The sequence below is a fragment of the Rhamphochromis sp. 'chilingali' genome (genome assembly GCF_963969265.1).
Source record: "Rhamphochromis sp. 'chilingali' genome assembly, chromosome: 8".
Taxonomy (NCBI): Eukaryota; Metazoa; Chordata; class Actinopteri; order Cichliformes; family Cichlidae; genus Rhamphochromis; species Rhamphochromis sp. 'chilingali'.
In genome coordinates this window covers 37,446,541-37,473,080 of record NC_137935.1, presented here as the reverse complement: position 1 = coordinate 37,473,080, position 26,540 = coordinate 37,446,541, and the positions used below count along the sequence as shown (strand labels likewise).

Here is a 26,540-nt window from a genome sequence, read left to right as displayed (position 1 = left end):
CTGAGCGTATCTCTGTTCTGTTGCAGTGAGGGAGCGTGACGCGTAGGCAATGGGTCTCCAATCCTCATCCCATCTTTGAAGCAACACACCCCCTAAGCCATACGATGATGCGTCCGCTGACACCTTGCAGTCACGGCTTGGGTCATACATGGCCAACACTGGCGGTGATGCGAGCGCATCTTTCAGGTTCTGAAATGCTCTAGCCTGGTCAATGTCCCATCTCCAGCAGTTTTTCTTAGACAGTAAGTCTCTTAGAGGTTTGTCCCTCTCTGCGAGCTGTGGGATAAACTTCCCAAGCTGGTTAACCATTCCCAGAAAGCTCCTTAACTCACTCACACTTTGTGGCTCATTCATCTCCCTCACAGCCTGGGTCTTGCTTGGGTCAGGGCTGATACCGCTGGCTGAGAGAACATGCCCTAAAAACGTCACCTGCTGTTTCGCGATGCCGCACTTGTCAATGTTTAGGGTGATGCCAGCTTTTTGTATCCTGCCCAGCACAGCGTGTAGGCGAGAGTCATGCTCCTCCTGCGTTCTGCCCCAGACCAGCATGTGGCAAACCACCCCTTCCATACCATCTGTGACCATCCTGTTCTGGAAATGCTCCGGTGCTGAAGCAATCCCGAAGGGCAGTCTCTTGAAGTAATAACGCCCAAACGGTGTGATGAAAGTGGTAAATGGTAAATGGCCTGTATTTGTATAGCGCTTTACTAGTCCCTAAGGACCCCCAAAGCGCTTTACATATTCAGTCATCCACCCATTCACACACACATTCACACACTGGTGATGGCAAGCTACATTGTAGCCACAGCCACCCTGGGGCGCACTGACAGAGGCGAGGCTGCCGGACACTGGCGCCACCGGGCCCTCTGACCACCACCAGTAGGCAACGGGTGAAGTGTCATGCCCAAGGACACAACGACCGAGACTGTCCAAGCCGGGGCTCAAACCGGCAACCTTCCGATTACAAGGCGAACTCCCAACTCTTAAGCCACGATCATGGTGTATTTGGCTTTCCGTCAGAGGTATCTGCCAAAACCCCATATTAGCGTCCAGCTTGCTGAATATGCTGGCACCAGCCAATCTGCCCAATTTTCCTCCACCGATGGCAGTATGTACTTCTCTCGACACACAGACTCATTGAGGTGTGTAAGGTCGACACATATGCGTACATCTTCTGTCTTCTTCGGTACCACCACCATGCCTGAGCACCAATCAGTTGGCTCCTCAATCCTGCTGATCACCCCTAGTTCTTCCATACGGGCCAGCTCCTGCTTAACTTTGTCCATCAGAGGCAACGGGATTCTCCGTGGCGTCTTCAAGGAAAAAGGTTGAGCTCCAGGTTTCAGTTTGATGTCGTACAGGTTACGTACTTCACCGAGACCACTGCACAGCTTTGGGTAGCACTTTTTAAGCGTCTCTATAGTTATGCTCTCCAGACGGGCCACAAGCTCCAGCTTGCTAATGGCAGGTCTCCCCAGCAAAGCAGTGTGCAGGTGTCTGATGACAAAGACATCCTCAAGTATTTCTTTGTCTCCCTTCCTCAGTACAAGCTCACTGACACCAACGATATCCAAACGACTCCTCCCGGGACCCAGCAGAGCCTTGGTTGGTTTGTGGAGACTGGGGGGTGGTTGTGTCTGTAGTGCTCCTTAAACACCTTAAGGGGTAGGACTGTCACATCGGCACCTGTATCAATTTTAAATGACACGTTTTTGTTGTTTATGCTTAAGTCGACAGTCCACGGCTCACCCTCACACTTAACACTGCCCAGGAACAAACCATGTTCATCCTCTTCAACCTCATGCACTGTTTTTGGTGCCCTGCATACATGCCTATAATGTCCTTTTTTCCCACATGCATGGCATTTCATTTCATTCACTGGACAATCCTGCTTTGAATGGGATGGAGCGCCACCACATTTCTGACAGGTTGGCCCTTTTTTGCCGTCTTCTCGGAATCCACGTGTTTTAGCTTGACAACTATCAGTCTGGAGCGGTTTGGTTCTAACAGGCTTACGACAGATTTTATGCACTCTATCTACTGACTTAGCATCGCTAGCCTCAGCTCTAGAGTCACCTCGCAAGGAGGATTGTTGTCGCTTTACCTCTTCACTTTGCCTCGCCATGTTGATAGCCCTCTGCAAAGTCAAATCTGGGTCAAGCTGCATGCGTTCTGCCAGCCGTTTGTCCGTGAGACCGACAACGAGCCTATCACGTATCAGCTCATCATGTAGCACGCCATAGTTGCAATGTTCTGCTAGCGCATACAGTGTTGTCACAAAAGCATCCACTGTCTCATTTTCTCCCTGTCAGCATATATTGAATTTGGCGCGCTCATAGATCACATTTTTCTTCACAATGAAAAAAGCCTGGAAACCATCACGTACCCCCTCATACGTTGTCCTTTGCTCCGCTGTTAAACTCAGACCGCGAAGCACATCGTCCGCCTCGTCTCTCATGCAGTAAATCAACGTGTTGACTTGGTTTTCCTCCTAGCTGACGTTCAAATTACTGGCGAGACGGAATCTCTCGAACCTCCGTATCCTTTTGGACCACTCCTGCGGTTTTGAAAAGTCGAAGGATTCCGGTGGCTGGATGCTGAATGTCGCGCTCAGCCCCGCCGGTGCTCTCTGTGCAGTCTCATCCGCCATATTCTCCCCTCGTTTTTCCGCGAGCTCCGCCAGACACAGGTTCGTTCAGTCGAGGTTATATGGATCAGTACAGGACTTCTGACACCATGTCGTGTTATTCAATTATACGCGGGTCCACTGTACGGTTCATAACCACACTTTATTTTCTTGTTCTTGCTCTGCCCCCACATAACATAACATTCTATACAAAAACACACCGGTCTCGCCCTCTAGCTGCCATCAGCCTAACTACACTGACCAGCTACATTAACATCTGCTGTACAATGCAATTACACCACACCCCCTATCTACAATCCAACTTATATTGCAAGTGGAGCACTGGACAATGATGCCCTGAACTTTCACATAGACAAACTGCTACAGTCTTGGCTGTCTTGTACTTGCTTTATGCTTAACTTTAAAAAAGAATCTTTGCCAAGGAGGTTGTGTTTTTGGTTGCATTTGAATGTATGCATGCATGTCATTCTGGCTTTAAACACAAAAGCCCAAAAGGTTTCAGTATTATAGCTGAGCCCAAGCCTTTAACTTAGAAGTTATGATTCTTACAATTATGGTTTGTTTTTCATTGTATAGAACATACTGGATAAACATCTAATGTATCTTGTCATAGTCGACCTCTGACCTCTACTTCAAGGTCAGTAGATTTGATATTAAAGATTAACTTTTAAAAAACTTTGTCTTTAAAACTATACTTAAAATTCCTTTATTTGTATAGGCAATATTTAGGAAATGACACTGGTAAATGGTGATTGTAAAATCACATTACAGTTTTTATCTAAATCACATTTGATCTCTGATCTTACTTTTAAATGTCATGTCTGCCTTTCATTCACATTGACCCCCAAATTTGTTATATCTTTAAAGAAACTACTGTTATATCAAATAATGAGCTGCATAGTTAGTAAGTAATATACTACAGTATAATATAACATTGTATAAAATGCTGAAGTTATTTATGTCCAGTTATTTACAAATCAATACCTATTATCCATTGTCTACTTCAACGTTTGCGTAATCAAAGTAAACATCTGTCATGCTACCCTCTTGGAGTGCTTCATATAAAACTATTTAATAAATTAGTTGCTTTTCCTAAGACTTTGGTTCTGTTCATTGCTTTTCAAGGTAGGCCATGGTATTGTCACTTCTTAGAATCTTGTTACCGTATAGTAAGTTAACAATAGTCTGTACTGACTTCTGTACTGGCTCCTTTTCCTTTTCTCTTAAATACATTCCAAATTTTAGTGTTGAATAGTCCATGTTTTAATTATAGGCAAGTACAAAAAAAAAAATCTTTGAATGATAAAAACTGAAAAACCGCACCCTTACTTTTGGTTTTGGGTCATTGATAACAACGTTAAATTTTGAAAAATTATTGGAGTCCAACTCTGAATATCTGCACACATGTAACTGATTTAGTCTTGTATTAGGCTTAAACTGGACTTCAAAATTTCCTTTTGCCTAAAGCATATAGTTAGGGCTGGATCAGGTGACTCTGAATCCTCCCTTAGTTATGCTGCAATAGGCGTAGGCTGCTGGGGATTCCCATGATGCATTGAGTATTTCTTCTTCAGTCACCTTCTTCACTCACTATGTGTTAATAGACCTCTCTGCATTGAATCATACTTGTTATTAATCTCTGTCTCTCTTCCACAGCATGTCTTTTACCCTGTCTTCCTTCTCTCACCCCAACCGGTCGCAGCAGATGGCTCCGCCCTCCCTGAGCCTGGTTCTGCCGGAAGTTTCTTCCTGTTAAAAGGGAGTTTTTCCTTCCCACTGTCGCCAAAGTGCTTACAATGGGTCATGTGAATGTTGGGTTTTTCTCTGTATGTATTATTGTAGGGTCTACCTTATAACATAAAGTGTCTTGAAGTGACTGTTGTCGTGATTTGGCGCTGTATAAATAAAATTGAAATTAATTGAATTATTTTTAGTTAAGTCACTGAGTAGCTTCTCAGTGACTTAACTAAAAAGCCAAAAGAAATTCCCTGATAAATTAAAACTATTCTTAGCATTATATTTCAAAATATCGCTTGAGCGTAAATGCCTACAATTCTGTTGTACTCTATACATGTCTGCACCTAACTGTGAGTGTGATCTACAAAAACATGCTGTTTAGCCATTTAAAAAGGTTGTCTTTGTAAGAGGGTACCATGTTGACAGTATAATCAATACTGTATCGGCAACCTGTGATGCAGGCTTAGTTTTTATTCATACAGACATTGTGCTGCCGTCCTGCATGCAATGATTCTGCATACATGTCAGTATTGTACATTTGTGTTTAAATTGTCCTTGTCTGACTGTTTAAACACTTATTGCACAATATTGGCTTTTTGTTAGATGAATAGCTTCAATTCACATATTGATTTTTCACCACAGTCTGCAAAGACATAAAACATACGCATCAGTTGTTCTGAGAGGAGAGTGATTTGTGGACCATGTTTAAAATATAGCTCCACTATGATTCTTTTTCCATCTTCCTTCCTTCTTTCTCTGAACCTTCTTCTTCTTCTTCTTCTTCTTCTTCTTCTTCTTCTTCTTCTTCTTCTTCTTCTTCTTCCATATGTTTGAATTTTAATAGAATATATACCAGAAATATTTCATAAACCTGAACATTCTTAGAACATTCTCTTGTAGTCCTCCCACTTCTGAAATATCATCTCATCTTTCTTTCCAAGATAAAATTACTTTGGATAATGAAGTCAGTGAGGAGATTTATTTTCAATTCACTGTTTTTAATATAACATCAAGTCACAACACGAGTCAGTCTAAGTCAAGAACATACAATAGAGAAAACCCACTGATTGAGCATGCACACTGTGAAAGTTGAGATGGTCCTCCATCTTTCAGTAAAAAATTACTGTTATGGCATTTGTCAGTCAATTCTCAATCTCCTTGTGAATCCACACTGCACATTTTTGCAGGTTTGTGACAGTTGCTATGGTTTCTGTGTTTGATTTGAAACACAGTTTATTTTTTAATGTGTGTCAATGTGCATATTTTTAAGAACATGTTGATAAAAACGTTTACACTGTGAAATAGTTTTTACAGTACTATACTATAATTATAGAGCACATAAACAATTAATTGTCATGGTCCTGGGGCTGTGATCCAGTATTTATGTGTTTGGACTTTGACTCTAGTTTATTTAATATTCTAAGGTTAAGATTTTGTTTGAGGTTTTATTTATTTTTAGAGTTGTAATATTTGTATTCTCAGATCTTAGTTTTGTTATCTAGTCTTTAGGTTTCTATTATCATGCCTCCTCTGTGTTCTACGCTCCTTCTTGTGTAGTCAGTCTTGTGTCCGTGCTTCTTTCCCTTTCTGTCTGTGTGTCAGGGTGAGTAGTCTGTACTTCCTGTCTTATTCTCTGTTCCCTTCCACCAATATCAGTTCCCTAGTATTTCGTCTATTTGTATGTATGTGTCTTCTTGTGAAGTCTGTTTGTTTACCTTTTTGTCTATGTCAAGCTCATGTGTCGTAGTCACGCTGTGTTTATGTTTTATTTTGATAAAAAATAATGTCCATTGTTTTGATAGTCCCTCAGTCCATGTTCTGCCTTTTTTGGTTGTAGGTGGATTCTATTCTGCTGAAGGTGTCTTCTCTCTGCCCTTACCTTATATGTGTATTTAAATCTTCAGGTTTCATTTGCTCCTTGTCATGTCATCATATGTCCTAACCCAGGTTGTGTGCTCTTTCCTATTAATCTCCTAATAATAGTTTTGCTACTTTTAACGTCCCTGGTAGAGTTTAAGCCTGAGTTTTGTGTTTCCTAAGTCATTGAACTTCAGCAATAAAGCTGTTATTTAAGTTTAATCTCCAAGTCCTAGATTTGGGTTTACTTAAAACTGCAATAGCTAAGACCACTAAGTATGTCATTTTCCATTACGTACATACGTATGCTGGGCAAAAGTATTTAACATCAGGCTTATCCAGTAAGCTACCGAAATATCCCGGGTGGATGTTGAACTTTTTCTTACCTGGACCTCCACTCCATAGCCCGTATAGACAGTGACGATATAGTTGCAGTCAGTTGTAAAGTAAAAAGCAGAATTGGTGTGTGGTGGAGCCTCGATGTAGCCTTCTGGACCAGTCAGGTTCAGCTGGCAGGGAACTGCAGGAACAACCACAGCAGCATAACAATAACACTGATAGAAACAGTGTGGACGCTGGTGCACAAACTACTCCATTCAAAACAGATTCAAAACTCCATTCCAAACAAACGCTGCTCTCAATGCAAATGGTCCCCTCATTATGTTTTTGTTATAGTAATAACGACCAATAACCCTGTTATCTTATCTTCACTTACAGATTATAATAATAGGGTTTGAGTCTTTTAAGACACTTTATGTAATGTCAATACTTTCTGCAAACAGGAGATGCCAAAATGATACTATGCTTTAATTCTGGGTAACATTTTTGACCTTTCCAACTGTAGTTAAGGAAAATATTGATTATGTTCAATGTATCTTGAGACCACAGAATCAGCTATTGATAGTTCAATGATTCTATTGTTATAACAGTCAGTCTGACACAGATATCAACTTAGTTTAATGTTTGATCTGTATCTGGATGTATTATTTGTATAAGGCTTATCTGGCATTACCCACAATGCAGGTGAATGATAATTAAAAAGTGCTTGGACTGAGTGTATGTGAATTGGTTTGTAGTAAACAGTACTTCGAGTGCTTAGTTAGAGTATCCATCTATCTGTCTTCTGCCACTTATCCGAGTAAAGATGGCAGGGGACAGCAGTCTAAGCAGAGATGCCTGAACCCTCCTCATCACATCCAGCTCCACCAGCTCTTATGGGGGCACTCTAAGGTGTTCCCAAGCCAGTTAACAAACCTAATCTCTCCAGTGTGTCCAGTGTGCAAATCCCTGGGAGGATTTGCATGTCCTGGGAGAAACTAGAAGGTCATAATTGTCCCTGAGATACAATTGTTCCTGGGTGAGATGCCAGACTATGTGCAATTTTGATGATGGAGACCTGACTCCAATAAGGAACAAGGAATACTTCTCAAAATCACCTGGTGGACAGGTCTTAATCCATGAGGCACTGCCCAGCACCTGCAGGAAGAGCTATAGAGGTCCATTGTGTTGTGGACAGGGTCCCACATAGCAGACAGGTCTGGCCCAGATCTGGTGACAAGCCGGCACTGCTGGCTGACTTCTGGTATGGTAAATGGTATGTCATTCAGGTCAGGCCTGACGCAGATGGCACTGTTTATGTGATGGCACGCCACATCTGGCCCGATTGTGGTTTGGTTTATGTGGCCCAGGCTCATAGAAAACAGGTCTGAGCTGGATCCGGTATCAAGCTGGCACTTCTGACTGACTGGTGTTATAGCAGGGTGTATGTCAACCAGTTGTATGTTCCTATTTTCCTATTTTAGTTAGAAGACCCAAATGCTATGTTGCAATACTACACTGCTATGGTAGCCAATGTTTCAAATGCAGGTTTGACAGGTTTGTGAGTGTACACTTTATCCAAAACCTATTGAGGGTTTACTCGCATTGAGCGGGAAATTATTAAAACTCTCCCACGTCCACCCTCTTGTCTCTGAACTTGCTTCTGGCCTTGGTCCGAGCCTTGAATGCAGCAGAGTTGTGAAGATGCCTTTCAAAGCGAGAGATTTTCATGGCCTTCATGGTGGCTGAATCAACCAGCATAGGTGGCAACCATCGGGTGGCTGTAGCTCAGGAGGTAGAGCAGGTCACCCACTAATCAGAAGGTTAGTGGTTCGATCTTTGGCTCTTCCAGTCTGCCTGTCAAGATTCTGAATATGTATAAATGCAGTCAGGAAGCACTCAGTTTAGAGGGAAGTGTGTGAATATGGCATGTTGTATGGAGCACTTGGAGTAATCCAGGAGAGTAGACAAGTGCTCTATAAGAAACAGCCCATTCACTGTCTGAACAGAGTTTCATACTGTTACTTTTGCACTATTATGTTCTGGCACATGTTGTTATTACGTGGCTTGATTAAGGTACACATTAGCCTGACATCTGGGGCCAGAGCTGAAACTGTTCTGGGCCAGCACAGGGCCAGCAGTGTGTCTGCAACTGGCCCGTGGCTGCACACAACTTACACATGGCCCACATATTGCAAAGAATAACGGCCCTTTGGTGGCCCAGATCTGGTTTTCCAGAGGTAACCCACACATGGGCCAGCACGGGACCACCAGTGTGTCTGCAACTGGCCTTGTGCTGGCCCATGTGTGGATTACCTCTGGAAAACCAGATCTGGGCCACCAAAGGGCTGTCATTCTTTGCGGTATTTGGGCCATGTGTAAATACATTGTGTGGGCTATGTGGGGTTGACCCTTGGGGGTTCAATCCCCAGCTGCTTAACCCTAGAACAGTATCGCTGGGTGATTTTCACCCGAGCAAATACATTTACATGATTTCTCTCTCCTGCAGCTGTGAGCGTGTCGAGGAGACTGTGCCTTCACCAGGGAAGTCTGGTAAATAATTACAGTGGGGGTAAATAATTATTTTAAGACCTGTTGATCAGTCAATCAATCAACCACTCCAACCAACACAGACGCTACTGATCTGAACTCATTATGTGCATAAAGCAAATAACACTGATATTGTTAAAACAATTTCTATTTTTCTGATCACAGAAAAGGATTCCCAATTCCTAATTTGACTAATTTGCCATGATCAGTTTTAATTGAGCTTAACTGAGAAGATAGCAGTGCTTCTATATCCGGTTCCCATTTAGCTTGTTCATTCCATGATAGAGCTTTACCTGCAGTTATGGATTGCATGGCGAACTGTGTTCATATATGATCATTTCTTAATGTTCCTGAGTCCATGTAGTGATTTAAATGATAAATGGTAAATGACCTGTATTTGTATAGCGCTTTACTTAGTCCCTAAGGACCCCGAAGCGCTTTACGCTACATTCAGTCATCCACCCATTCACACACACATTCACACACTGGTGATGACAGCTGCCCTGGGCCGCACTGACAGAGGCTAGGCTGCCGGACACTGGCGCCACCGGGCCCTCTGACCACAACCAGTTATTGACCAGAATCATGCCTGTTTTTAATGCAACAGCGCCTGAGGGCATAAAGATCAGGGTGATCCAATACAGATTTTTGGCCTTGTCCCTTGTATCAGAATTTTCTCCAGATTTTGGTGATGAGGTTATGTACTGTAGATGATCCACAATTTGTATTTGTAGTTTTTTTGCAGATTGGTAAATCTCTGCCCAGTTTACTTCTAAAAAGCTCTACCTCTCTAAGATTTAAAAAAAAAAATTTTTTTTATATTGAATCATGCTTTTGTCCCGGATTAAGGAATGCTGGACCTGCTCTTTATCCTCTCAAAGATGTTCTAGCGTGCATGGAAGTTTGCCCAACCAATCTAAATGCATTTTTTGGACATAGAGAAGGCTACATGAATAGGGTGTCTGACCCTTTGTTACGTTGTTGTTATGTTAAGCTATTTAGCCCATGTACATCATCGCAAGAGTTTGGTCTGCATTGTTGGCAATAAGTTGGACTAATTTCTGGTGGGTGTTGGACTGTTTATGGACAGAATTTGTAGCTGTAGCAAAAGATGCACACATCCCCTTGTTCCCAGTTGATTTTAATCATCCAATGAGAAAGCAGCTGGGCAACCAGAGGAAGTTTTCATTATCACTATAAATAAATATATTAGATATTATATATATAAATAATATATATATTATTTATATGCAACAGTCAGTATATAATTAAGCATCTGTTAAAATCACATAGAAATGATGGTTTTGTGTTTAACAGTAACGACACTTAATGCTCTTTTTCTGATTTAGGATTATGCGTTTAAGGAGTTGGCGACACAGTTTTTATCTTCATCCTTTACTCCAGAACACACAAAACTGCCAAGGTTGAAGCTGGCTCATGGGCTGGCTGATGCACACACACACACACACACACACACACACACACACACACACACACACACACACACACACACACACACACACACACACAAAACTCAGAACAGTAATTTCTACTACTCAAATTACATTTATCATTCATGTATTAATTACATTTATATTTTAAGTTATCTTTTATTAAAAACAAATTTGCCTTATTATTACGAAATAGAGAAACACTCTGTTTTAGTACTTCACAATTTAATAAAAGGTTTAAATAATCAATCCCCGCGACCCTGAAAAGGATAAGCGGAAGCGAATGGATGGATGGTTTAAATAATCATTAGTGTTGGTTAGAAAATGTCAAATTATGCAACTATGTGGATTATTTGGTACATAGAGAATGCTCTAAAGCTCTTTTCTTGTCTTCACTGTAATAACTCTGTCTCTGGCTGCCTTTCGAAGCAGCTGAGCTCTGTGATGGACAGCTAAGGACAGATCATTTCTTAGTGGCCTTCGGGAGCTTTCTGCTCCACCGCCTTCATCCATCTCTAAGCTAAAAAGTAAACTTTTGCTGAAGTGCTTCTTTATGAAGAAGAACATCCTCTCTGTGTCCCCTTGGTACTTCCCTTCAGGGAGTGTCCACTCCAGCATTATTGCTGAATTACAATTTTGTGCCTGAATGTCTGTCTCGGAGCAGGGTTTGTCTGTCAGTGCTTTGCTCTGTTATTATCTTGCACACAGATGAGCTGATTAATCAAGCTACTCCCACTTTGCTCTTCCTGACCTGAAAAGTCGAGAAGAAATTAATACCTTGATATTTATTTTCCCAGTCCACTCTCTTCATAACAGCGAGTCTCTGGGTTGTTCTGCTGTGGTCCCTGTTTGGACCTCTTGATTAAGGGTTAGTGATGCAATGATGCTGTTGTAATTTATTTCAGTCCTATGGCAGTCCAGTCATAAGAAATGCAAACAGAGTAGATATTAGCTGAGAGCTTGAAGTCATCATGGGTGTCAACAAAAGAGATAACAAAGTCAACTGATAAAGTAAGAGATATAAGAGACGGGGCTTCTATGGTGTTTGAATTGTTTAGACTATTACTTTTTAAGGTGTAACGGTAATTTTATGAAAAGGGTAAAAGGTGTGTTTGTATGTGGGTGTGTGAGTGTTGAAAAATGTTTTGTTTTTGTTTTTTAATTTACAGACTGCTTGCAGATTGCTATGAGCTGCTGTGGTTCCGATATATTTGCAGTAAATATAAACTAGAGGTTTCACAGATTGAATAAACAGGCTACATAGCAGAAACCGACATATGTACATTGTTACTGCTGATTACTAATTCTGAACATAAGATACATAAAATATTATTCAACAGCACTGGTAATGTTTTAATAGAAAGAAGAAATATTTCAATTTAAATGTGAGTTAATTCTTTACTGATTCCTGTCTAAGCTTGATTCCAAAGGGAGAGCAAGACAGAGAGCACTTCTATTGTTCAGCACAGATTCTCTCCCTTTACCTCTGACACTTCAAATGAGCTTTAAGGACCAGAAATATGTGGGGCTCTTAGGGCTGCACGATTTTGCATAAAATGAGAATCACGATTTTGCTTATTATTGAGATCACGATTCTCACGATTCACGATTCTCTCACGATTTTCTTTTCCAATATAAATATTTATTGCACTTGTTAATTGCACATCAACTTAGTAACAGTTGAGACTGAACATAAAAACAATAAATAAACATAAAAACAACAAATGTCTCACATTTTGTCGTTGTACTGCTTGAAATTCCGTCTCCACCGTTGCTCGACGCTGCGTGTATAATGCAGGTAGTGCAACAATGGAAAAATAGTTGCGGGACGGCACTGTGTAGCGTTTGTCTAGGGTGTTGATCGTTTTCCTAAATCCCTCGATTTGCACAGTGTTGATGGGAGCCGTATCTTTGGTCAGGTGATAAGTGATAGTCTCTGTAATTTCTTTGTGCCTGCGGGAGTTCGACAGGTATAGGGAAGCGCTGTATAAGGTTCCCGTTATTGGTGTTTGATTTTCTCCTGTCACTTTCTCATCATCCCTGACGTGCTCTCCGTTGTTTTTTCCCTGCCAATTTTAGCAGCCAGCTTCTGTATCACGTGGTATAAGGCTCCGCCCTTGTCATTTGTTGAGCAGGAAGAGTGAGCGCTTGTTTTCACGCAGATTACGTCCCGGATCAAAATGCGGTACAATCGTCGTCTTTTTTTTTTCTTTTTTTTTTAAATCGTTGTCATTTGGAAATGAATGCATAAGTATGCATTGAGATCGTGATTTTCTAACGATTAATCGTGCAGCCCTAGGGGCTCTGCTCTAAATATTTGGGGTGCGGACTCACTGAAAAGCTACAGGGTCCACAGGGTTAGCACTGTCAACTTAGCTAGCAGATTCCTTCCTAAGGTTCCCAGCTGGTCCCTTTCTGTAGGAAGTTTGCATATTCTGATTTGTGTAGCCTTTCTTTCCCTCTGGGTTTCCTCCCTTTAGATTTCCTGCAATTGAAGGTAATGCAGGTTCAGGTTAACTGTGGTCTCTAAACTAGCCATGGAAATGAGGTAGACGAAGAGCCTAAAGTTTATAGAATAAAGACGTTTAAATGTGGTTTGTAATTTAAAGTGCTATATGAATGTTACCACTATACAGAACTATATTTCTTTAGATATAAATTAGCATTTGTTTATTAAAAGTATAACATTGTTGTTTAGAGGCCCTTTGTTAATGCTTTCATATTTCTACATTTATAAACTATTATGAACCAGCTAATCAAAACGTTTTTCATGGTCAATTAAATCGCTCACACAGAAACTTAAAGTCTTTCCTGTTTTCTTGCTGACTTGATGATAGTTTAACTGACACAACACTTCACAAATGTCTCCACTCGTAACCCCCCCCCCCCCCCACACACACACACACACACACCCACACACACACACACACACACACATACATTCCCTTCCCTATAATTAATTGGTACTTTATAATAAAAACTATTATTTTTATGCAATGAGGTGTATTTAAAGACCTATTCTTACCTGGACTCTGCATGGTGGTGATGATGGTGGTGGTTGTGATAGTGGTGGTAGTTGTCTCCTCTTCATCACTGCCTGCCCCTGCAACCTTTTCCCTTGCAGCAGTATCACTGGAGGTCATAATGGTAGAATGTTTGGGGCCTTTCAAAACTCTGCCGGTAACTGGAAGAAGTGCACTGGAGAGAGAAGCGGTTGCTAATGCATGTATGGAAAGGGTTGCTTGCATGTTGGAGCTTTCAGGAGTCTCATCTGAAATCCTTTCATCACTGTTATCCAGTGTTCTCCTGGATGGTGATGTGGAAAGCTGAGAGCTTGATCCTCCACTGTCTTCAAGGTACTTTGCCTGACCACGAGGGCCTGGGTGGGCCTGGTTTTGGGGCGGATTCCGGTAGAGTGGGTGATGATTCAGGATGTTGATTGGCGGTGCAGTGGTGACCACAGGGAGCCTCCTGTCTGTGTCCTGGGTGGTAGGGTAAAGGTTGGGAATGCCCCCAGGAGTGATGGAGAGACTATCCTCAGAGGCAAAGGCTGCAGAGAATGAAAGAAAATCATAGAGGGATGATGGTTCATATCACAGACTTAATCATCACCTGGCCAAGTGCAGGAATTCCACGCTTTACTTTCCTGCTTGCTGCTCTAGTTCTGAACCTCTCCATCCACAGCCATTATCACACTTCTAGCAGATCAACTTTTAAAAAACAAAAGAACAATGATAGTGCATAGTTTTTATAATTGCAAGGTCCAAATCAATATGTAGAAGAAATGGAAAAAATGAGTCTCAGGGGGTTAAAATCAAGACTAACATTATAAAGACATGATGCATTTATAGGAACTTTTATTAATTCCCTTCAAAGATGGAAAAAGGTTTTGTGCTACTTTGCAGTATGGTTCTGTTGTAAATATTTTACTTTGGAGAAGGTGGTTTAAAATGTAGAATATTCAGTTTGTGATTCGCATGTTTTCATTTCTTATTATGTGTTGACTGTTTTGTACAATTTTTTTATTTTATTTTACTTAGTTTACGTTCATAGTGTGAACTTCAATTTTTTGTTATGTTGTAAAAGGAATATTCTGCTGACACAAGTGAGTAGCATGATCGAACTAAATGCTAAATGGACTTGTTCTTATACATAATGGTTTTCTGCTCTACCCGAGCACTCAGAGTGCTTTACACAACTTGCCTCACTCACCCATTCACACAAGTACTTTTTTCTACGGTATTCACACACATCCATACTCTGATCGGGGCGATCTCAAGAGTTGGGAGTTCGCCTTGTAATCGGAAGGTTGCCGGTTCGAGCCCATGGCTTGGACAGTCTCGGTCGTCGTGTCCTTGGGCAAGACACTTCACCCGTTGCCTACTAGTGGTGGTCAGAGGGCCCGGTGGCGCCAGCCTCGCCTTTGTCAGTGCGCCCCAGGGTGGCTGTGGCTACAATGTAGCTTGCCATCACCAGTGTGTGAATGTGTGTGTGAATGGGTGGATGACAGGTTGTGTAAAGCGCTTTGGGGTCCTTAGGGACTAGAAAAGCGCTATACAAATACAGGCCATTTACCATCGAAGCATCAGAGAGCAAATTGGAGTTCCTGCCCAAGGATATTTGGCATGCAGACTGGAGCAGATGGGGGTCAAATTAGTAGTTGACGTGGTAGAGGAATCTCCCTGGCAATCTCTCTCTGGAAATGTCAAAGAGATATTCTGCGTGCACATTGTGAATAAACCTCTGGTCTTTCATAGTAAATTCATGTGAGACAAGTGTGCTAGGCAAGCTGTCACTGGTTTAGCTTTCACTGCTCTGAGATCAGTTGCCAGCTGTGCTTTGTATGGAAACACAGCTACTATTAGCAAGCAAACAAGCTTCAAAGATTAAGCTTTCCTCTTGCTCGCCAACTTGGTCAACATGTGTGATGTAGAGAAAAACTGAAGAAGCTTCTCCTATGGGAGGTGAAATGTCTTCAAGAAACTCAAAGAAGTCCAGTTGCTTTCTTTCAAAGCTCCTTAGACCAGCGGTTCCCCAACCGCCATGGACCGGTTTATGTCCAACAATATTTTCACGGACTGGCCTTTAAGGTGTCACGGATAAATACAACAAAATAAAACCAGTACCGGCACCGAAAAAAAGAAGATTTATTCATAACACAGGAAACGACCCAGGGAAACAGAGTTAACGATAAAACGATAACTAAATAATGATAAAAACCCTGAAAATCGTAAATTTCACACTCAAGCCTCAACTCTTGCAGCCCGGTACCAAACAACTCACGGACTGCCTTAGACTACCATGACCGGGATGAATCTCCATCAACTAGAGAAGATTTCATGAAATGTAATGAATGAAACAACTCACTGTACAGCATTGAACAAAACTGTCACACTTTTTATGGTGGTGAAATAAGTCATGCTGCATTGTACAGAACTAATCATTTTTATTAATTTAGTGCTGAATTAAAAAACGTTAGGAGAATAACAAATGGAGATTAAATTCTGGAAATTCCCTGTACTAGATTTCTTGGCCATGGGTGTGTAAGCACAATGATTAAATGATTAAACGATACAAATGATTACATTTGTATGATCTCTACAGTCAGAAAAAGACAAAAAGACTATTCATGGCTCAAATGTTTTGTAAAACAATTTCAAAATGCTGTGTAATTGAAACATGTTTTAATATCACAAAGCTGCAGTGATTTTGATAGCTTAACTTCATATCGCAGAATTAAACTGACATGCAGTCCCCCTCTTTATATCTTTACTCTGTCCAAAGCGGTGCATCCTGACATCCAGGCAGCGAGGGCCCGTCACATGCTTTTGGATGGAGACAATAACATTTACTCATATATCACTGCAAATTCATACCATTTTTTTTAAAGCTATTAAGTCAGACTTGCTCTCAACACTTATTTATGTGGAGCAGTGCATTAGTGTAGGGAGTCAATTGGCAAATGGGAAAGTTCTTTTAAAAAGCCCAACAGTACAACCCAAAGAGTTCTCATAAATTATTCACATTAGTGGATTCTACCCTCGCTATCATCCTCGTAATAAGCCTTAATGTTCGTTCCTGAGGAGATTTGATGAGCCGCTATAATTCTCCCAATGTAATGATTAGTGCTGCCCTCCCAAGTGCACCTGTGAGATCTAATCTGAGACCACTTCAGGAGGCTATCATCCACTGAGGGAAGTCTTATGTTTCCTTAACAATGCTTCATTTCCACCATAATAACTCCCACTCTCTTCCAGCTAATAGCTATCTGCTTCAAACAATCAGGCTTTATTGTAGCTGTGCCACTTTCCTCCCAGCAACTCCCTTGTCAAACATGTGCACAGCTCTTTGCACACAATTGAGTAGATTTGCAAGTAACAAGGAAAATAAAGGAAAATAAAGAATCTTAAGTCAATTGACTGAACATCTGCAGCTTGCTGCTACAAAGTCTATAATGTAATGGATATGCTTGTGTTTTATTTGGGTCAAAATAATTCAGTTGTGTGTTAGAATATTGCAGATACAGAAGGATTTGAAATCTATAAAAATACATAAGTATACTGAAGGGTATATGCCAAACTATAATCAATATTGATAATACTGATGATTAATTAAGGAGTAATTTCAGATCAATAGATTAATTCTTCTCCCTCTTTTTACTATTATTATTATTATTATTTTTAGTAGTAGTAGTATTGAGAACAGATTTGCCCAATCCTGCATTTTAATGGTCATCCAATTCAATTTAATTCCGTTTTATTTATATAATATATAGTTTTACATTTTATCAGCTCTGTTTCTTCCTTATTACACAGAAACTACCACAGGGACTTGAGTGATAATAACTTAGAAATTATTACATTCTTGTTTCTGCCATCTCAACAATAATGAATTACAGTAGTCCAGCCTAGGATCAATAACTGTACTGTGATGAGTTCTGAAACCTGACTGAAACTCTGCAACATATGAATACAGTTGTGGTCAAAAGTTTACATACACTTCTAAAGAATATAATATAATGGCTCTACCGAGTGTCCCGTTATTTCTAAAACTCTGATTTTTCTCTGATAGAGTGATTGGAACAGATACTTCTTTGTTAACAGGGTTAACAGAAAAAAGTGATCACATTTGCTGGTGACCCAAAATAAAGTCATAAAAGAACCAAACTTCATGAATGTTTTTTGTTAGTATCTTGCCCAAGGACATTTGGCATGCAGCCAGGAGGCAGCCTGGGATCGAACCACCGACCTTCTGATTAGTGGCTGACCTGCTCTGCCACCTGAGCTACAGCCACCCCAGGTAAATAGCACCATATAACTTTGTTGTTTGCAAAACTTGTGCATAATTTTTAGAAAGGTACAATTTCTATTTGCATTTCAAGTTATGAAAATGATTCGTTAAACATGTTTGTGGTTTTTACAGTAAAAAAATATAATATATTTTCTACTCGGATTTAAAAACAATTTTTGTCTGAATTTAGATCAATTGTGCTAATATAGTATGCCAAAATGAAAAAATAACGCCAATTTCAGATATTTGAGGTTGTGCTGAAAATAATGATACCAAACAAGGCAAGATAAACAATTTTTAAAGGTGAAATATAGAGGTAAAATCAAAAGTAGTCAAAAATGGCCAATTATACCCTGGACCCCAGAGGGTTAATTAGAGATAGACTGATCACAATTAAGATCAAAGCATTAATTAATAGTAGGACTTCTCTGAGCAGTCTTGTAGAAATTGGATCTACTGGATACATTAATAGTTAGGAGGAGGTAATTATTGAAGTTCTGGGAGGTTTTTTCTTTCATTGAAGCCACAGTATCCAGGGCAATACCATTTGACACACATAAAATAGTATTTTTTCACCAATAAAATTATTCCAAAGTTCTATTAGCTGAAGATTTGGTTTATATAAATATGCTGTGTAGTGTGTGCTTAGAAAATTAAGGGAGCTGGACAAGTTGAGGCCAATTGAACAGTATCTGAAAGTCATGTCCATAAGAAAGCTTCATCAGAAATGGTCTCAGTGGAAGGGTGATTGTCAAGAAGCAATTCTTAAAGAAATGAAACAGGAAAAAAAGACCTCCACAACAGTATTGAAGCATTGTTGAATCATCTTGTCGGAGAGTAGAACAAAAGGCAGCCAACATCCAAAGAAGACCTTGGGTATGTCATTCAAGAAACCCAGAGGACTATTAATGAAAACTGCTTAAAGAAATGAGAAGAAGCTTTTCTCAGAGATTTTAGTCTTGTTGAAGAATAAAAGTAATACTAAACTGTGGCAAACAATCTAATCTTAGAAGCTTAGAATTGTAAAAAGTCTTTTTTTTTCCTTATGGAGTGAAAAAGTCTTTTTAATATGTTTGTCTCACTTAAATGTTTCAGATTATCAAAGAAATTAAAATATTACACAAGCATAACAAAAGTTAACACAAAATGCAGTTTCTAAAGTGTTTATTGTTGATAAGGGGAAAGAAAACAAACCTACATGGTCCTGTGTGAAAATGATTGCCCCCTAAACCTAATAACTGGTTGGGTCACCCTTAGCAGCAACAGCTGAAATCAAGCTTTAGCAATGACTGGCAATCAGTCTTTTACTATTCAATTCAATTCAATTCTATTTATATAGCGCCAAATCACAACAAAAGTCGCCTCAAGGCGCTTCATAGATACAGAGAAAAACCCAACAATCATATGATCCCCTATGAGCAAGCACTTTGGCGACAGAGGGAAGGAAAAACTCCCTTTTAACAGGAAGAAACCTCTGGCAGAACCAGGCTCAGGGAGGGGCGGGGCTGATGGGATTTCCGGCTCTTTTTAGTGAGCCGAACCGGCTCTTTCGGCTCCGAACCGAAAAAAAAAAAAAGTGGTTTTATTTATATATAAATATATGCGGTGGCCCCTAGAGACAAAACACGTACAAACTCCAAAAAGCACATACAAACTCCAAAACACATTTCTAGCATGAACTGAACTTCCAAAACAGAGCTACCTAGATCACTTAAATTACACAATTGAAAGCATGAAAGCATATGTGTATTGTTTGTGTATTTATACACAAGCATTCATATATAGTCAAATAATTAAAAAGAAAAAAAGTTCATTTACCTGTTATTACCACACAGAAAATCCGGTCATTGGTATTTACTGGCTTGTGTAGCCACTAGGTAACAAAAGCTCAACACTGCCCCTAGCATCCTGGAGCACTTCTGTTATCTTTTGTAGGATGATCTGATATCCTCGTGTTGGTGTTGTTCCCAGACTATCATGAAAATGTTGTTCCAGGTTCAACATTGCAAGTAACCAATCACATTATTGTGACGTTATTCTTTTGCGCGCCAAGCCATTCGTGCATTTATGAAATTCCAATGTTGCAAGGACAATATCAATTCTGCTTACTGTTTATTAAAGGGTTACGGTTAGGGTTAGGGTCAGGGTCCGTTGATCGGCGGACAGAGGCGGTTTCACGCAGCTTTAGTACAGTTTTTTGTTTTACGCCGGTTTTTCCCGAAGTCGCAAAAGTATGACGTCACAACATTCTGATTGGTCACTTGCAATGTTGATCCTGGAACAACATTTAGTATGATGATCTGGGAACAACACCAACACGAGGATATCAGATCAACCGTCTTTTGTATGTGTTTTGAGTTTTTATGTGCTTCTGAGTTTTTTATGTGCTTCTGAGTTTTTACATGTTTTGGAGTTTGTACGTGTTTTTTACGTGTTTTGGAGTTTGTACGTGTTTTGTCTGTAGGGGCCACCATAAATATACTTTTATTTATTCACTCCACATAAAATGTAATAAATAAATCATATAATACAAAAATCAACTATTCACATTTCAACTTTTAACTATTTAAATTTTCAGCTTTTTCCTTTTAAAGTGAAACAACACAAAACACTGCAACACAATTAAATATAAATTATAATATGAAAACAAAAAGAAGATGCACATTCTCTGTCATATGGACCTGCATGAATAAACTTTCTGAATCCTTTATCATCCGCAACTGAAAATAGTTGTGGATGATTACTATACCTTTCTAATGTGACGTTGTTGTCCCTGGCTCTCTTTGTCCATCTCTCCCTCCCGCTCTGTTCCTGTGCTACTGAGTGTAACTACCGCCCCTCTTCCCAGCGTAGAGCACAAGGCTCGCATGCTGAGTGAAGCGGAAAAAAAGTGCGAGAGAGGGTGAGAGAAAGAAAAAAAAAAAACATGGCTCGCGATAAGGAGCCGGCTCTAAGAGCCATTTCGTTCGCGACCGACACATCAGTACAACATGTGTTCTGCGCAATGCTCTGAAAATAATTTTGGTAGGCTGGTCGCTCCCAGAAAGGTTTACCACGGTTCCATGTTCTTACCATTACTGGATAATGGCTCTCACCATGGGTAAATGGAGTCCCAAAGCCTTAGAAATGGCTTTGTTACACTTTTCCGACTGATAGAGGTCCGTGATTTTGTTTATAAAGTGTTTTTTTAGATTGTGGTATGATGTGTTGCTTTTTCAGATCCTTTAGCCTGCTTCAATTTGTCAGACAGGTTCTATTTAAGTGATTTTTTTTGATTCAACAAGTCTGGCAATAATCAGGCATAAGTGTTTAGTGAAACTAAACTCAGCTTTCCAAAAAATGTGGCTAATCACAGTTCATTAATGATTTCATTACTTACACAGGACCAGATAGCTTAATCAATGAAATCATCATTAAAAACTCCATTTTGTATTTACTCAGGTTATCTTTGTCTAATATTAAAATTTGTTTGATGATCTCAAACATGTAGGTATATGACAAATATGAAAAACACCAGAAAATAAGGAAGGGGGCAAACAAAAAAAGCAAAAAAAACCACTTTTTCTTTCACAACGAAGCAGTGTGCTATTCTTTTCTTTCTTTTGGCTGTTTCTTTTCTTCAGCAGCAGGTTTCTGTTCTTTGTGCTACAGCAAGAGGACAATTGTGAAAATGAGCAAAACACCTTCAGGGAATCTTTGATGTCTTCCCCCTAAGCTGTCAAAGAGCCACAACTGATTCTAAGCTCACCTTTGAATAAACCATGATTCCAGTACAAATCCCTCACATTAAAGTTCAAAGCAGTTTACAGTAGGAGACACACGCACCCTGGAAGAAAAGCTCTGCTTTGTGCTTCCAAAGCCTGATCTTTGGATTATTCTAAATCTCCCTTTAGCAGTCATTCATCTGAACTACAGTATATCAAACACATTTTTCACAAAATAACCATTCACTTCTACTAAGGTCCTGTATGCCATGAGAAGAATAAGTGAGCCTGAATGGTCTCCTTTTATGAATATTTTGGCTTTATTTGGCTGTTAAAAGACAAAGGAAACAGAACACTCTTTTAATATAAAGGAGCATCTGCATCAAGCAGATGTCTTGCAGCAAATGAACTAAAACAGGGATAAAAGAAGAAGAAAGACCCAAAACAAACTCCTCCTGTGCCTTTTAATGGGATTTCTTTCATTTAAGCTCTCTGAAGTTAGACTGGGTGACCACTTAATGTGAGTGCAGCACATGAAGCACTGGAAGAGTTGCATAGACGTGTGCTTCGGACACTTAAAGTGGTCAAGAAGGAGTGTGTGCAGTACAAGCTGGTTAATAATGTTTTTAATCTATGGAGCATGTTTTCCTATTCTATTCAATTTCATTGCTTTTGCAGTCAAAGCACTCTCTGCTACAAGTCCCACTGACTTCACCTGAACACCTATGTCACGTGCACTCTGATGGCTGCAACTCAGGGTTCAGTATTCTGCCCGAGGATATGCCCCTAAAAGAAGAGAAGTGAAATCATAGACAAGTCACGTACCATTGGCTGCAGTGTAATGGCATGGCCCTGGGTCATTGAGCCTATGTCTCTGTGTTTATGGACTTTTTAGTTTTATTTATTTAAATATGCACTGTTGATTCTTACGTTGTTTGATTACTTGCTTCATGTTTTCCTTTGAGTGTAGTTACTCCTCAGTCCTCTATTCCTGCCTATAGTTTGCCTATTGTTTTCATGTATTTTCTGCATTGTGTTATGTTTTGTTGTCAGATTATGGCTGTACAAGAAATTTTGTTCCATCCTCTTGTGTCATTGGCCTTGTATTAGGTTCTCTCATCCTTTTGTTCCGTTGTAGTTATAACATTTTATTTCCTGCTTTATTTTGCTGCTTGTGCCTTGTGTTTAGTTTGACTTCTTCTCTCATTCACTGATTGTTTGCTATGATCGCTTCCCATGATTTGCACCTATATTTTTCCTCCTTCTTTGTCAGTTTGTTACATATACGTTCCTTGATCGTCACATAAATGTAGTGTTTTTCTGGGGGTTTTCGTTTCTTGCAGCCACTCAAACATATGTTCTACCTGAATCACTATTTCAGCTTAAAGTAATTGTGATGATAATGCTTTATTCACCCTATTTTACAAATTGGCGCTAAACAAAATGTTGCATTTTTCTCCAGCACGTTCACTCCCTCAGCGCTAAATTATCTTAGAAAGTCAGATAGTTGTCAAAATATAGAAAGTCAAATATTACAGCAGTGCATGTATTAATGTGTTCCTTTTCATTTTCTCTGTTAAATTAGTCTCACTGGTTTTTCCCTGTGAGGCTTTTTTGAAGTGATTGTTGCAGTTTACTATGTTTCCTTATGTCAGACAATGATTCAATGTTATCATAACTGAATAGTAACATAAACCAAAATTTAAAAGCCTTTCAAGAGCTTCCATTGTGGTTTACCACAAATCACAAGAAGCTCAGTCCTCACCAGTGTAATTGAAATATTTTGAGTGAACCTCGCAGACACATGTCATAATGATAAAATTAAATACTCTGCCAGCAGCCACAGTGTGTCAAACACCTTTCTTTTTCCTCCACCATACTTTGCATCTTTGCTTTTTTAGTCACAAACATTCACCCTTGAGCTACAGATTAGCGATGTATTCTCTTTGTGAAGCTGCACAAAGCTCAAGCAATTAAAGGCTCTTCTCTTGCTTAACAAGCCCAAATCCAGACATGCTTTTATTGCATTTGATTTTGCTCGCTGTATGTGCCAAAATGCTGAGAGACAGGGACCCTGTTTTTGCTCTAAGTGTAGCAGTAACCAGTGAGGATTCAGGGTGAGCTCAGGTTTTGGTGGCTGTCACTTTTCCACCCATGGATTGTAGAAAAAGAAAGAGACACACAAAAAAAAACCCAGCCCTAGAGAGAAGTCTGGATCCACCTATCTAACAATGGCAAGCAGAAATTGTTTGGCAGATGTCCACCTCATCACTGGCAGGAATTGTGATTTAGAGGGAAAGTACTTACTGAGACAAAACAAAGCTGTGCTATCAGTGCTTGATATGTCTGACCTGGCAGAAATTCATTCAGGGCTGTAAAAATGATTGAATTGATGACTCCAAACTGATTTATAACTGGATGTTGTAGTGACCACACAGGTGAATGCTGTTAATAGTTGAGTAAAATAGAAGTGACCACACTGCATGTGTAGAGATAATAAGCTAGAAGGAACTGTTTTCTTACTGTATTTGCTTGTAGAAACTCTATTCAGTTCAAGCATATGTTTGTTTAACAAGTCTACATATTATTTAATGTATATACCACCAATTCACAGCAAGTGCCACCTGAAGGCACTTTACATTGTAGACTAGACTAAAATAATCAAACACAAAATAAAATCACAGCAATCACATGACCACAGACGAGCAAGTGGTAGGAAGGAAAGATTCTCTTTAACAGAACAAAAGCTCGAGCAAAACCAGGTTTGGGGGGAGGGGCAAGCCATCTGTCACGACTGGTTGAGGAAAGGGAAAAAAAGAGAACACAAGACATTCTTTGGGGCACAAAGGCAGAGTTTAGTAATTAGCAGCAATAGTGATGCATAACAACAAGTAGAAACAAAATAGGTGAGTGGAAAAGAAATGCTTAGTGGATCATGGGAACGCCCTAGCAGCCTAAGACCATAGCAATTTAAGTAAGGGAGGGTTCAGGGTCACCTGATTCATCCCAGTGTTCTCAAAAAGGAAAGTTTTAACCCCAGTATAGAGAGGGTGTCTGTCTCCCAAATCCAAACTGGTAGCTGGTTCCACAGATGAGGGATCTGAAAGCTGAAGGCTTTTAAATACCCTAGGAATCACAAGTATGTTTTCAGTCTGAGAGTATAGTGCTTTATTGGAATAATATGCAAATAATATGCTACTATGCATTCTTTAAGATATGATGAGGCCTTTTTATGTAAGACTTTGTATGTAGAGACAGATTTTAAATTTGACTCTAGACTTGACAGGTAGCCAATGAAGAGAAACCAATATGGGAGAAATATCCTCTCTATTTCCAGTTACCCTGTCTAGTTTTCCTGTCGGTACTGTCGCTGCAGCATTTTGGATTAACTGAAGGCTTTTTAAGGAAAATGTAGAACATCCTAATACAGGGAGTGCAGAATTATTAGGCAAATGAGTATTTTGTCCACATCATCCTCTTCATGCATGTTGTCTTACTCCAAGCTGTATAGGCTCGAAAGCCTACTACCAATTAAGCATATTAGGTGATGTGCATCTCTGTAATGAGAAGGGGTGTGGTCTAATGACATCAACACCCTATAGGGCTTTGGAGTTGACGTCACGCCGCAATGCATTGTGGGAGCGCAGCTCCATTTTCGGGGTCTACGAATCAAAACAAACACACTGTGTTGGAACGACTACGACAAGAAACATGCTTAAAAGCAGCTCAAAAGAAAACGGACGGTATAGAGACCGATTGCGTCCAGAGGCGAAGCAGCGGTACTTGAAAAAAAAAAAATAGAGTGCATCGCAAATCTGGACCCATATGAAATACGGCAGTGGAGTAAAGACCCAGACGACTTACCACCACTGTCCTACCCCGATATCTTCACGTATCTTGTTTGTGGAGTAAGCGCTTACACAGCGAACCAGTTTCGTAATTACAAGTCACTGGAGGCGCACATCCAATTTACAAATGGCTGGGTGCAAGATTTGGCTATTTTCAAGCCGCCAAACTCTGAGTACGTCGTCAAAGTAAGTCAGCTGGAGTGCATCGAGTGAAATAGCCATATTCAGCTATAAAGTGTGATGTGAACATATTTAGAACTTACCGGAATGAAAATGTCTTGAGCACACCAACTGATATCTGGAGACGTAACAGAACTTGATATCAGCTCGTCTCACGGCTGCTATCCAGGCTAGACGCCTTCGTTTGGTAATATCCGATACATGAGCTCCTTCATGTTGCTTCCAGGTTGGGAAAGCATAAAAAGACAATCGAAACTTATTCCCGTGCCGGTCGTAAGATCGAACATTGCAGCGGACCACACAGCAAGTACGAACCATGGCTATGCTTTCGCTCCTTACTTAGACCCCCAAAATGGCGGATCGGGCCAAAATCCTTTCCACGCCCACCCCCGTGACATCACGCTCCAAAACCCTATATCAGGTGTGCATAATTATTAGGCAACGTCCTTTCCTTTGGCAAAATGGGTCAAAAGAAGGACTTGACAGGCTCAGTAAAGTCAAAAATAGTGAGATATCTTGCAGAGGGATGCAGCAGTCTCAAAATTGCAAAGCTTCTGAAGCGTGATCATCGAACAATCAAGCGTTTCATTCAAAATAGTCAACAGGGTCGCAAGAAGCGTGTGGAAAAACCAAGGCGCAAAATAACTGCCCACGAACTGAGAAAAGTCAAGCGTGCAGCTGCCAAGATGCCACTTGCCACCAGTTTGGCCATATTTCAGAGCTGCAACATCACTGGAGTGCCCCAAAGCACAAGGTGTGCAATACTCAGAGACATGGCCAAGGTAAGAAAGGCTGAAAAACGACCACCACTGAACAAGACACGCAAGCTGAAACGTCAAGACTGGGCCAAGAAATATCTCAAGACTGATTTTTCTAAGGTTTTATGGACTGATGAAATGAGAGTGAGTCTTGATGGGCCAGATGGATGGGCCCGTGGCTGGATTGGTAAAGGGCAGAG

At 40.3% G+C, this 26,540-nt stretch overlaps 1 protein-coding gene across 1 annotated transcript in view; it reads right to left on the bottom strand.

Moving 5' to 3' along the window:
• sez6b (seizure related 6 homolog b) overlaps positions 1-26,540 on the bottom strand; it is a 230,615-nt gene that overhangs the window by 126,353 nt on the left and 77,722 nt on the right. The window contains exons 2-3 of the mRNA XM_080888197.1: positions 13,586-14,110; positions 6,628-6,761 (exon numbers count right to left, since the gene is read on the bottom strand). Coding sequence (XP_080744323.1) covers positions 6,628-6,761; positions 13,586-14,110 — 659 coding nt within the window. The remainder of the gene's footprint in view (positions 1-6,627; positions 6,762-13,585; positions 14,111-26,540) is intronic.